The sequence below is a fragment of the Crocuta crocuta genome, unplaced genomic scaffold, assembly GCF_008692635.1.
Source record: "Crocuta crocuta isolate KB4526 unplaced genomic scaffold, BGI_CrCroc_1.0 scaffold223, whole genome shotgun sequence".
Taxonomy (NCBI): domain Eukaryota; kingdom Metazoa; phylum Chordata; class Mammalia; order Carnivora; family Hyaenidae; genus Crocuta; species Crocuta crocuta.
The window spans coordinates 2116600-2130105 of record NW_027529426.1 but is presented as its reverse complement, the minus strand read 5'-3'; the positions used below and the strand labels follow the sequence as shown (position 1 = coordinate 2130105).

General features: G+C 40.2%; 1 protein-coding gene across 8 annotated transcripts in view; it reads left to right on the top strand.

The window, feature by feature from the left end:
• The window catches only part of LIMCH1 (LIM and calponin homology domains 1), a 323338-nt gene extending 310304 nt beyond the window's left edge, over nt 1-13034 (top strand). For 4 of the 8 annotated variants that reach the window (XM_077758881.1, XM_077758880.1, XM_077758879.1 and 1 more), the window contains 4 exons: nt 1072-1149; nt 3037-3145; nt 5360-5462; nt 11330-13034. In XM_077758881.1, the coding sequence (XP_077615007.1) occupies nt 1072-1149; nt 3037-3145; nt 5360-5462; nt 11330-11355 (316 nt within the window). In that variant the 3' untranslated portion in view covers nt 11356-13034. The remainder of the gene's footprint in view (nt 1-1071; nt 1150-3036; nt 3146-5359; nt 5463-11329) is intronic. The other 4 variants (XM_077758883.1, XM_077758882.1, XM_077758885.1 and 1 more) reach the window with 1 other exon arrangement.
• Nucleotides 13035-13506: the final 472 nt, after the last annotated feature.

The following is a 13506-nucleotide window of genomic DNA, read 5'->3' as shown; positions in this document are numbered from 1 at the left end:
TTAATTGCAGGCAAGAGCACCTATAAAAACACTGCGGTAGCTTCTGACTGGAGGCCATTCTGCCGTGCAGAAGTTCATGACATAGCAGTTATTAAATGTTTTGAACATCACTCTTGATCACATGGGTACCCATGGTGAATTTATTGGTGGGGGTAGAAGCCACCTTCCGGAAAATTACCTCCACTAAGCTCCACCCCTTATTTCTGGGCTCCTTTCAGAGCTTTTCCCTGTATCCCTACTCATCCCTCCCCTCCCAGTGCATCCATAATTTTTATATCTAATTCAACATGCAATTTTTTAAAAATTTTTTATAGGGGCGCCTGGGTGGCTCAGTCGGTTAAGTGTCCAACTTCGGCTCAGGTCATGATCTCGCGGTTCATGGGTTCGAGCACCGCATCGGGTTCTGTGCTGACAGCTCAGAGCCTGGAGCCTGTTTCAGATTCTATGGCTCCCTCTCTCTGCTCCACTCCCACTCATGCTCTGTCTTTCTCTGTCTCAAAAATAAATAAAAACTATTAAAATATTTTTTAATTGTTTTATAGTTTTGTGGGTTTTTTTGGTTTTTTTTGTTTTTTTTTTTTTTTGAGACAGAAACAGAGCACAAGCAGGGAGAGGCAGAGAGAGAGGGAGCCACAGAATCTGAAACAGGCTCCGGGCTCTGAGCTGTCAGCACAGAACCCAATGCGGCGCTCGGCCACAAACCACGAGATCATGACCAGAGCCAAAGTCAGACACTTAATCGACTGAGCCACCCAGGCAGCCCTCAGCGTGCAATTTTAACTAGCAAGTACCTGGCAAAAAAATAAAGATTAGAAAGATATTTTGTCTTTCCTGTTCCACAGTGCTGGCCTGGTTTTGAAGTTATGCAGCCAATACGTGTATGGTCTTTGCTAGATGGAATTACTATTTTTTTGTTCTTTATAAAAAAAATCACCACTAGGACACTCTGTTGTATTTTATTTGGTTGTCAAGGGAGTGAAGTTTTGTTTTGTTTTAACCTAAAATATTTTTTCTCGTGGGGTGGGCTTCTCTTTATTTCTCGTAATTTTTGGCTCCTTTACCATGTTACAGGAAAAGCCCTCGAGAGAACTACCCGGCTGGGCACTTGTCCCCATGTTCTCCCACCCCTCCTGGCCAGTCACCCAACAGGTACAAGAGGTTGGAAAGCCTTTCTGAGGCTGCTTGGTTTTGCCTAGAGCCTGCAGAGCATGATTTCAACCAAATTAGTGCCTGCCTGATGATTTTAAGAGATGTGTCCATCTACCTCTCTTGCTACACACACACACACACACACACACACACACACACACACACACGGGCAAGAGGAAAGAACACAGTCGCCATCCGCCTGCAGATTTTCTCAGCCCATGATAGAAAAGGCCAAGTGTATGATGTTGGCACGGCTTTGGCCATAGGGCTTTAATTACATTGTGCAGACCTGCAATCTAATAATAAAATCCACTAGACAATTGCTGGGCTCCTCAGCCGGCGCCTTCCCTCCAAGTTGGCCCGGTCCTGCTAGGCAGGGTCTGCTGATGGCTCTTACAGTGAACCGGGCGGGGGCTAGCTGCGAAACTTCATCCTTCTCTCTACCCCACTCAAGCTCCCTCATGATTGCTTCTGGACATTAATTGGGCCCCATGATATTCTTAAAAGCTGCCTGAGTTCCCATTCACGGGAGAGACAAATCGCTGAGTACTCAGATGTTTTCTTTGATTTGGAAATTTCATTTAACTACCGGATAGGAGGGAAATCCTAATAAATAGAGTTTGCTTGGAACAACTCTTCCTCTTTTCTCTTGTCTTCCTTTCTATTTCTTCAGTTCCTCTGTACCCTGTTTGCTTTGGAATGAAGTTGCAGATTTTTAAATTTCTTGTGTAATTCCAAGAGCTTTCCAGACAGTAGGCATCGTTGCGATCTGATCTTAGTTGTGGGAAAGCTACCTTAGAGGACAGCCATCTAGTGTCACAGTATGTGGGGTCACAGTCTGTGGGGTCACCGGGTGTCACAGTCTCTGGGGTCTGGTTCCAGGCCGGTGGTGGGCCCTGTACCGGGACCTGTGGGTAACAGAGATGGGGGAGACACAGCCCGTGCCCTCCAGCTGCTCGCAGCACAGAGACACACCAAGTGCCCAGATCATGGAGTCACAGAGTGTTTGCACTGAAAGAGGTGGTGGGTAGATAAATCCAAGCCTCTCGCTTTAAAAGGGGAAAGGAAACCCAAAGTGAGTTCTTTACACCAGATCACAGAACTTGGTGACGGAGCAGAGAGTACGTCTCGTGTCTGCCTGGTGCCTATCGGGATGTGTCACAGTTGCCTCTCTATTTTTAAACAGCAGCAACATTTCTTTTTCTTTTTTAATTTTTTAATGTTTGCTTTTGAGAGAGGCAGAGAGCCAACCAAGAAGGGACAGAGAGACAGTAAAGGAGACACAGAATGCAAAGCAGGCTCCAGCCTCTGAGCTGTCAGCCCAGAACCCAATGTGGAGCTTGAATCCACAAACAGGGAGATCATGACCTGTGCTGAAGTCTGACGCCTAACTGACTGAGCCACCCAGGAGCCCCCTAACTTTTTTTTCTTAATAAATAAAAACAAATGCCCTAGTGGTCCAGTGAGCCAATTACAGAAAATTTTAAAGCAACGTTGAAACCTTAGTGGAGCTAAATTTGTTTACCTTTTCAGACTGAAGAAAACCTACGATAAACACATTGAGTCATTTCGAAGCATTTAATCATTGTGGTTGAATAGAAACAACATAAACTTCTTAAAACAAATAACTGAAACACACACACACACACCAAATTCCATACCACAGTGGAACCTTCTTATATTTAGTCTAGCAGTTGTTTGCAACTTATCTCTAATGCTTAATTCCTGCTCATTATCAGTTCAGTAATTGCCATTTCATTAATGATACAAACATTTAAAAAATCCATGTTGTGTTGTTGTTTTTTTTTTGCATGAGGCTACATGTTTGTGCGTTTGACCAACTATTCTAAATGAACATTTTATTATTACGTACATTTTGAAACCTAGGTCTATCAGCGGGAAAAAGCTGTGCTCATCCTGTGGGCTTCCTTTGGGTAAAGGAGCCGCGATGATCATTGAGACCCTCCAGCTCTATTTCCACATCCAGTGCTTTCGGGTACGTAAGCACCACTCTTCTCTCTAAGTGCAGCCCCGTGATGTCTTCTGGCATCATTCTGTGCTGAGAAGTTACCTCCTGGACCTTCTGACAGGCTTTGCCTGTAAGGCCAGGCCCTCTAGGTCGTACGGAAGTGTTGTTCAAGCCGGAAGTGTTGTTCGCGGAGCCCATCCTTCAGGATGAAACGCTCCTCTCGCACATCCCTCTGGGATATCGGGCTAGAGGCAGCAAAACCAATTTGCTCAATGTCTTTACAAAACCATTTTTGTTGCTAAAGAGCACCTACTCCAGCAGGAAGCAGAGAAAGACCCCTGGCAGGACAGTGGTGCCTCTGAATCTGTGAAGGTCACGTGGGTTTGTTTGGGATATAACATCTTTGCTGCTTGTGACTTAACCTCAAAGGGTTTTTGTCTTTGACTTCGTGGAAGATGTTCTGTCAATTGGATGGTTAATAGCTAGTTGCAGAATTGTAGGTCTCCGAAGGAATGTGCCTGTAATGGCAGATTGAATATCGCCCCTTCTGAGAAGCCACCCTGCCCACTGGACTAAGTCAGTTGCCTGGGTTATAGGTCCTTATAGAGCCTGCCATGGTCCTTGTCTCTCACCTTTTGTTTCATTATCATCTCCTCAAATAAACTGTCAGCTCCATGAGGGACCATGTCTGTCCAGCTCACCACGATTTTCTCTGAACCTGGCAGAGATGGTGTCAATAAGTAGTTTTCAATGAATGAAGGGATAAGTAAACTGAAAATGAGGAAGCCTAGGTTCTGGTCCCAGACGCCCTGCTAAAAGGAGGTGAGCTAACCGCTTCTAGTTCATTTATTACAAAATTTACATGTTGGATTGTATCGGCATTTCCTTTTTTTTTTCTTTTTTTTCCACTCATGGACACAGTCAGAGCTAATATCTAATTTTGAAGCTAACCCCTCAAACTCCAAACAAGAGTCATTTCTTTCCCTTCATTAATCTAATGTGCTTTCTTTCCTGTTTCTTTGTTGGTAGCTTCTTCAGCTATAAAGTAAACTTGAATGGGTTTTAGATAACTCCCACTTTACCTATGAGCTCAGAGAAAGTGAGTGAATTACTGATATTGTTTAATAATCTAGCAGTAATTACTGAAAAGTAAAACTTATAGGCAAAACACAATATGAATACTTAATTAGATTCGATTTATCAATATTCTCATTGTAAAATGAAGCTAGACAATGTATATTCTAAATTGTCCCACAGTATTTTGAGGCTGAAGAATATGCTTTTTAAAATGTCATGATAATGCCAAGATAACATGTTCCAACCCCAGTTTGCTCTCAGAGACCTTCCCTGAACTTGAAATAATCCAGATGGCAGAGAGTCTTTGCAGTTTCTCAAGAGACAGGAGACTTGCCTTCTTAGCTGTCAGGCCTTCATTCTCTCTAATGATTCACTTCCTGGAACTGATCTGATGTTTAAGACACATCACCTCTTAGTTTTGTTCTCTAACTCCTGCAAAGTCGATGGAGCTTATCACATAATTTGGATGAACCGTTCCTCTGCCCCTGGTGACCTCAGAGCATGAGTCCAGGGTCCTCTTCCCATGAGCTGCATCTTAAAAGCCCACCCCAATACCCCTCAAGAGGCTGGCCTTTGAACCAACCCCCATTACCACTTTCTCTGCCCCAACCCGTGCAGTTCAGCCCCAGCCTCTTCCTGCACTCAGGCTGACTTTGCTAAGTGTTCCATTCCCAGGGGATTTGTGACTCTGGGTGTTACTGCTTTTAATGTGGAAATGTAAAGTGGGAAAGCTGTTTCCTAGTAATTCTGATCTGGTAGAACTCACCAACAATTCTGGAAAGCATTTAAAGATTATTCACAGACAAGTTTCAAGTGATAACCCATTGGCCACAGATTGTCAGTTCATCGGTTTGAAGTGGTTGTGTCATCTGAATTGAGATGTTCCACCTTGATTTGGGATCAACCTGATGCCACCTACCAGCTTTACAACCTTGAACAAGTCAGTGAGTCTATGAGCCAGTGTCCCTCTCTGTAAAATGCAAGGAGTTAGGATAAAATGCTAAAAGTGTGTTGTTGCTGTAAGTCAGCTCATAGCACAGCATCTAACACAACAAATGTGGAGGTTGTGCAAATGATTGTTGCACATTTGTGTGAATCACAGCTAAGCATTATAAAGAAATGATTTCTTGTACACCTTATAACTCTGTTCTTTCTGCCCTACAGTGTGGAATTTGTAAAGGACAGCTTGGAGACACAGTAAGCGGGACGGATGTTAGGATTCGAAATGGTCTTCTAAACTGTAATGATTGCTACATGCGATCCAGAAGTAAGTACAAGGGTGTGGGGGAAGGATACCTCAAAATGAGTGAGTGTGATCACATGCCTCTAACAGGACCCAGTTTGGGAATACAGCCTCCTCATTGATTGACATACCTACCTGACGGTAAGATTTATTAGCATATAGGTAAAAGAAACAGTAATGAAATAATCTCTACTTACCTTTTGTTTCCTACTGGAAGTTACTGTTACCGTGTGGCCAAATTCTTTTTACCCAGAGAAAATCTTTTTATCCATTAATAGATACATGGACAGGTAAAAACCGTAGACCAAGTGGAGACCTTGCTTGAGCTCACCATAGAGATTTGGGTGAGAGAGAAGAAAGATACAAAGTCTGTGAAACACTCTTCATTTGTTGAGGCATAGCTTTAGAAGACCAGCAGCATTTGGGATGGTTTAAATGTGAACAGTGGATCGCCAGTGTTCATCAGTCCAAACACCAACTCCTCAATGTCTACATGCCTTGCACTCAGGAGTTTCATGACATGGTCTGGTCCTGTTCCCAACTAAATCGAAAGCTCCTTTATAGACAAAATGATGGGTTCTACTTCTCTATGAATCCCTGCCCCACCCTCCTCCAAAATACCTTAGTACACAAGCAGAGCTTAACAAATCCGTGCTGCCCTGAGGCTCCCTTCAGCAGCCTGCCCTCTGATCATGTCTGGTCTAAAACCATAGAGGGTTTGGGTTGGTTTTGAGGGCACCAGAGGGTGCTGTTGCCCAGCTACTGTTCAGAAAATTCTGCAGATACCCAGTGGCTCGCCTCTGAATCCTCTTCTCCATCCTAAGTATAGTCCTTCTGGGCAACCTAGATAGCAGGAGACTGCTAGCAAATTCAGTTAGAAATTCTACCTTTAAAAGAAAATGGGAGTGAAGACATGGAGTTTGAAATGCAAGAAACTTTTAGCATTTTACAAAGTAAGTAAAGGGACATTTTTGGTCTTTTTTAATAGGTCTCTAAATCTTCTAGCCTGAAGCTTTTAAGAGTAAAATTGAAATTAAGTTGTTTTATTGCTATAGACTTACTAAAGTCAGAGAAGTATATTCCTATTTTAATAAAATAATGGGAAATAAGAATTGGATCCATCCCAAGTGGTTCCAACTTAAAGCCGAAACAGTTCCAACTTTGAGCTGCTTCCCTCAAACTGTTTATACCACATACTATAGACAGATACTAATTTTAAACTTTTTAAAAAATGTGTATTTATTTATTTATTTTTGAGAGAGAGAGAGAGAGAGAGAGAGAGAGAGAGAGAGGGGAGGGTCAGAGAGAGAGGGAGAGAGAGAGAATCCCAAGCAAGTTCCATACCTTCAGCACAGGGTCTGACATGGGGCTTGAACCCACGAACCGTGAAATCATGACCTGAGGTGAAATCAAAAGCCAGACACGTAACTGACTAAGCCACCCAGGTGCCCCTAGAGAAAGTAATTTTATATAATATATCACTTATATAATATATGTTGACTTTAATTTTATAGTATGTATTATGCATATAAAATATGATATAAATAGTAAAAAAAAGCTAACATCCATAAAATGATCAACAAAAAAACAGTATACTGTATATAATCCATTAAGTATATATACATGTATAATATACAGTAATTAAATATATTTATTTAAACTGCATCTTTGTTTGTTTTGGTTTTAGACATTAGAATGGAGACCTAAACCCTTTCCTCCCAGATCCCAAAGTGATTTTTCCTATCACCTTCCATAAGGTCCATAAATTTTTCTCAACCTCAGTGAACCAGATGAATGTGAATCATAGAACCAGAAGAGGGCACTATTAGGTTGAAGGACTGTTGAGCCAGATTTTAAACATCATAAATAATGAATTTCTTTCATAATTTAAAGTGCTTGAAGGATGTCAGCAGAGAACAAACCTGAACCCACCTCTGGGTGACAGTGACCTGTTTTCATCCAGATTTTTATTTTGATTGAGACATTGGGTGACTCATTGTCATTTCTTTTGGAAACAAGGTTTTTGGACCTAGGCCAGCAATTGTTTTCTTGTGTATATAAATGAAAAGGGCCTTAACTGCTTTTAATTCCAAATAAAGACAAGAACCATGGAGTTGAAATAGTCTATAAGATAAGTTATAATAGTCTGGTAAGGTGAAAAATTAAAAAGTGATTGGAGGTAGACTAAAACGATTTTTTTGTTTATTTTATATTTGTAACCAATATTTTCCTAGGATTTTATTTATTTGGGTGCTAAGAAGAAAGCAAGAAGGCTCATTACTTCCCTGCCTAGATAAGTTCTATAGACGTTCAAACGAATAAGTAAAACTATAAATGGCACAAGGTTAGAAAATTGGGTTGTTGAAAAAGATACCGAGTTAAAGTGAAAGTCTCCAAAATTAACCGCTGTGAGAGGGGCAGAGCATACATGTATATGTGTACACACACACGCACACACAGATGCATGTGTGTGTGATGCATCTGCCTCCATGCGTATTTTCACAAAGCTAATCACATAGTCAAGTGCTCTGTTCATTTTGTTGCTCTTGTTTTTAACTTAATGATATATTAGGGCAGTTTTTTCATATAATATATTGTTTCTCCTCATTCTTTTCAAAGGCTTTTTAGCTCCTGAATATCATCCCATTGTAGGACTTAGCATAATTTAAAACTAATTCTCCACGAATGGATGCTTTGGTTGTTTCCAGTTTTTAAATATTTTTTAAAGACTCCAATGAACACCCATGTACATAAGTCTTCATGAACCATTGAAAGCCTATCTGTAGGTTAGATTCTGGGCCGTGGGACCGCTAACTGTCATGTGCTTTTAAATTTTTCAGACAACTTGTCTAATCTTCCAGAAAAGGGCATTTTCCCTGAAAAAAGAGGAAGAACCTCTTTCTCTCTCCATGCTGTGTCAGTTCTGGATATCATCAAACTTTTTAAATTTCCACTCTGTTATGTTAGGAAAAGAAAACCTCATTGCTTTGATCTGTATGTCTTTAAGTGAATTTAAGCATCTCTTTGTGTTTATTGACCGCTTATATTTCTTTTTTGCTTTAAAGTTATCTTTCTTCTCTACCTTTTGTTCACTGTTCTATGGACACTTGATTTGAATGAGTTCTTTGTATATTAAAGAAATTTTTAGGGCTCCTGGATGGCTCAGTCAGTTGAGCATCCACCTTCGGCTCAGGTCATGATCTCACAGTTTGTGAGTTACAGCCCCGTGTCAGGCTCTGTGCTGACAGCTCAGAGCCTGGAGCCTGCTTCAGATTCTGTGTCTCCCTCACTCTCTCTGCCCCTCCCCCGCCCTCTCTCTCTCTCTCTCTCAAAAACAAATAAACATTAAAAAAATTGTTGAAAGAAATTGTCCCTTTATTTTATATTTGCTGCTTATTGCAGTTGTCATTGGTCTTTCCACTTGGTGAACTTTTTTTCATAGAAAAGATTTCACTTAAGGTAATTAAGTGAAAGTAAATTACATATCTTTATTTGTCTGTTGATTTGTTTAGTTTTTGAATTCTGGGTTTTGCTTCCTACTTAGAACTTTCACCACTCCAAGGATTTAGCTGAGATTTCTCCTAGAATTGTTCTTTATTTTCTTTTTTACATATCAGTATGTGATCATCAGAAATGTATTTTGGGATAAGAAATGAAATAGATATCCAGCCTTACTTTTTTTCCCAGCTAGCAGTCGTGCAAAGATGATTTAATAATCTCTTTTGTTCTCACTAATTTGAAATGCCAGCTTTCTCATAAACAAAGTTCCCATAAATATTTGGATCTATTTCTGGATGTTTTATTAGGTCTTATTAACTTATTTATTTTCTAGTATTGAATAGTTTTAATTATTGTAGCTTCATAATATGTTTTAATATTGAGTCATAATGGCCACTTTCTCTCCAATTATGCTTTCCAATTTTTCCTAACTCTTCTCTCATGTTTATTTTTCCAGATAAATATTAATATTATTTGGGGCTAAACTTTACTTAGCACATGACAGAGACAATGACCAGCATATCTGAAAATAGCACTTATTTCTTTCTTGGTGTCAGAAGAAGAAAAATGTAGCTTAAGATGAATAGTGGAGGACCTAATAACTGGCTTGAGAAGTATAAATACACTTGAATTGGTCGAGTATATCCCAGATGCAATAAAAAGAGTCAGAATGCAAAGAAATGGCTAAAAATCATTTTTCTTTCTTTTTTATTTGATTTTGATCTGAGTTGCAAATAGGGGAGATGGGTAGATGTGAGAGCTGGTTTACATCATAGGCATTCTAAGTGAAACAAAATAATTTCATTGTGCGGAATAATAAAACCTGAATATATAATCCTATTTTCTTCAAGTAACTAGTCACATTTAAATGAAATTTTTCTCTTGGAGGGGAAAAAATAGCATAACAGCATATTAAAATGCAATTCCTAAAAGCAATGTAAACAGTTTTTAAGTTCATATGTAAATGGGAATGGAAGTGCAAAACAAATTACCTGTCACAAATCAAGCCATCACGTGGTTAACTTGTGCCATTTGTGTTTGGGTGTTGGATGACTGTGTCTCTGGGTCTGTTCCATCATTCACTCTGGTGAAATGCATTCAAAGCAAAATCCCCGGAGTCTTTTCCAGTGTCACGATGGCCTCATTACACCTCTGGTGCCTAACATGAGGGAGAAACTTTGTGAAGGTTTCAGCAGGAAATATAGAACCCCAACCATCCTTCTAGATGGAGTTGCCAGACAAAATGTAAGATGCCCTGTTGAATTGTTTCTGCCCTATTAAATTTGAATTTCAGATAAACAATGATCTTTTTCTTAGTATGTGTACGTCCCAAATATTGCATGGTCAGGATTTAGCACAAATTTCTCTCAAATATCACATGGGATATACTTATAGCAAAACAATATTTATTTGTTGTTTACCTGAAATTCAATTTTTATTGGGCATTCTGTATGTTTATTTACTAAATCTAGCAATCTGTTTATAGGAGTGGATATGTAGGTCAGATGTCACAGATGTTGCAGTGTATTCTTAGAGAAACCAAAACCTAAAGGAACCGAAAAGAGAGATTGTGTTATTATTGCTTATTTGCCCCAGAAGGCAGTGAAGAAAACTAGGTGAAGATCATCTGATTTAGGATTTCAACCAAACTTGACAGCGCTCCCTGTTAAGTTCTGGGATGACACTCAAGAAGTGCTTTTCCTGGGGCGCCTGGGTGGCTTAGTCAGTTGGGCAGCCGACTTTCGCTTAGGTCATGATCTCGTGGTTCGTGGGTTCGGGCCCCGCGTCGGGCTCTGTGCTGACTGCCAGCTCGGAGCCTGGAGCCTATTTCAGAGTCTGTGTCTCCCTCTCTCTCTGACCCTCCCCTGCTCCGCTCTGTCTCTCTCTCTCTCCTAGAAATAAAAAAAAAAATTAAAAAAAAAAAAAAAAGAAGTGCTTTTCTTGGGGTGCCTGGGTGGCTCAGTCGGTTAAGCGTCCGCCTTCAGGTCAGGTCATGATCTCACGGTTCGGTTCGTGGTTTCGAGCCCTGTGTCAGGCTCTGTGCTGACAGCTAGCTCAGAGCCTGGAGCCTGCTTCGGATCCTGTATCTCCCTCTCTCTCTGACCTTCCGCTGCTCACGCTGTATGTGTGTGTGTGTGTGTGTCTCTCTCTCTCTCTCTCAAAAATAAATAAAACATTTAAAAAAAAATTTTTTTAAAGAAGTGCATTTCTCACAAGCTCAGGTGATACCAATACTACTTTTCCTTGGGCCACACTTTGAGTGTCAGAGTGAGGCAAGTTTCCCCTCCTAGGGAGAAGAGATTTGGGCATAGGTCATTACTAATGTCTAAATGTTCTGAGGCAAGAAGCGTTGAGTCCTTTAACCAAACGTTACTCTGTGTTCTTTGTCACAGGTGCTGGCCAGCCCACAACATTGTGACGTGGTTTTCAAGCTTCCAGATTACTCACCGTTTCTTTATTGAGAGTGTCCCTGGCAACCATTTAACAAAATCGCAAGTGCAGGGGCTTCTCAGCATTTATCTAATTTCTGAAAGGCTCTTCTAAAAGGTGGTATCTGTTCTTTTGTAGCACAGTGATTGTGTTCTTCCCGGTTTTTGTTTTGGTTTTGATTTTGATTTTGTTTTGGTTTTGCATTTGCACAGAATATACAGAAAGAATACTGAATGGTAATGATCCTGTAGTTCACAAAAAGGTCTCAGCCTGGGCCCACAGGCTTATGCTTTCAAATGCGTTTATTCTCTTCACTGAGAATTAATGAGATCGATGATACAATAAACCTGTTTTGTTTTAGTATTTCTAGGAATCAAACACTTCATGTTTACAGAATCGAGCTGCAGAAAGTGCAAGACATGCCAATTTGAGATATGTGCTCTTCTAAGAAGCATACGATTCATGCATTTCAGAAACTAAAAATGACATCATATAGCTCTGAGCTATCACTGTTTTTAACGCAGAGACGCTAGTCTGACAATATATACTGTAATCCTGAAACATTTGTTACTTACCTTTTGAGGCAGAAGTCATACCAATAAATTATTGCACCGTTAGTGTTAGATTCTGTGCGCTTCGGAAGTTATGTCATTAATATAGGCTGGTCGTCAAATAAAGAGAACCCTTGCGATATCGGCTAGACACACACTCTGGGACATTGCCCAAGGGTAGGAAGAAACCATAGGGAAATATTTCAGTCATAATTTCCAAAGTCATTACCAAAATCTGTGAGGAAGTTTAATCTTCAAAAGAGTGGTGGGCCAGTGATGGCTATGAGAGCTTCGTTGCCTGCTTCTCTTCAGGCTGTAGATTGAATAAGGGACTCAATGGGAGGCATATGGAAGCTCTCGTCAAGATCAGTCTGTCATTCGGTGTGACCACTGCTCACCCTGGCCTGCAAGTTCTCCTTGAGGGCCTGAAGCACAGGTGTCTAAAGAAAGGCATTAAGTCCCTCCTGATAGAATCCAGTGACATAGGTTGTGATAAGCCACTGACGTGTGATCAGCAAGAACCTACAGTTCACACTGTGCCCCACCCACTGCGATGGACGTCCCCTCCCTTCCATCTTCCTTCATCACCAACTCTCTTTTCTATCAAGAACTCGGGACCTTGCTCATGGAGACATTTCGAAAGGAACTCTTGCGGAGAGCTGGTTTATTTTTTGCCCCGTGTGATAAGTTTCAGCTGGCCAAGAAAGGAATCAAGTTACTAAAAAGCATCACGTTTTAGATCTCCAGGCTGTGTTCTTTAAGACTGGGGAAAGGGGAACTATTTATTCTGCCTTAAAATGATGGCAAATAAGTGAAGATGACATTTTGTGAATGTAGACTATGGATATACTCCTAATAGGTTAATGTAGTCATAAAAGGAGATCAAGTAGATGTTTTTCTGTTGTGTAAGCAATAATTTTTTTCTGTGTCTTATTGAGTATGGCTAGCAATTATTTATTTACATGCTAGACTGTTCTCTGCATGCGGGTTTCATGTAAGTGCAGAAATTTCCTCAGCCACTGGAGGTATTTTGACCATTTTGTCATTTGGATGAGCTGTTGTTAGATTGAAATTTATACATCATTTCATTAAAAAATTGTGCCTTATAAAATGCAAAGCTGTTGCACATAGTCAGTGATGAATTATGGATGCAGTACATTGAAGAGATGAAGTCACTTACAAGTCACCAAGACTTCTCGTGGAGGTGTTTGCTGTCTTACAGGAAAAAAAATATTAAAAAAAGAAAAAAAAATAGAAAAAAAACTAAACAGTAAAAAGTTTTGAAAATGTACAGATTAAGCTCAATATTTTGATTAACCACCTGCATGTTTTATTAAATATTTTGATAATGTGGATGTTTACACTTTGCATGACGTTAGCAGAGTACTTTATCACAAGTAATGCACAAAACATGTACAATATGATCATTCACAACCAATTTTTATAGAATACTTTTTACATGTGGAACTCCATCCGTTATGTAAGGATTATATGAATATTGCACATTCTCTTCTGGTTTCACAAGCCCATTTATACATATTTCTTAGTGAGACTCATTGTACATGTATTGAAGCCTGAATCGAGTCAAG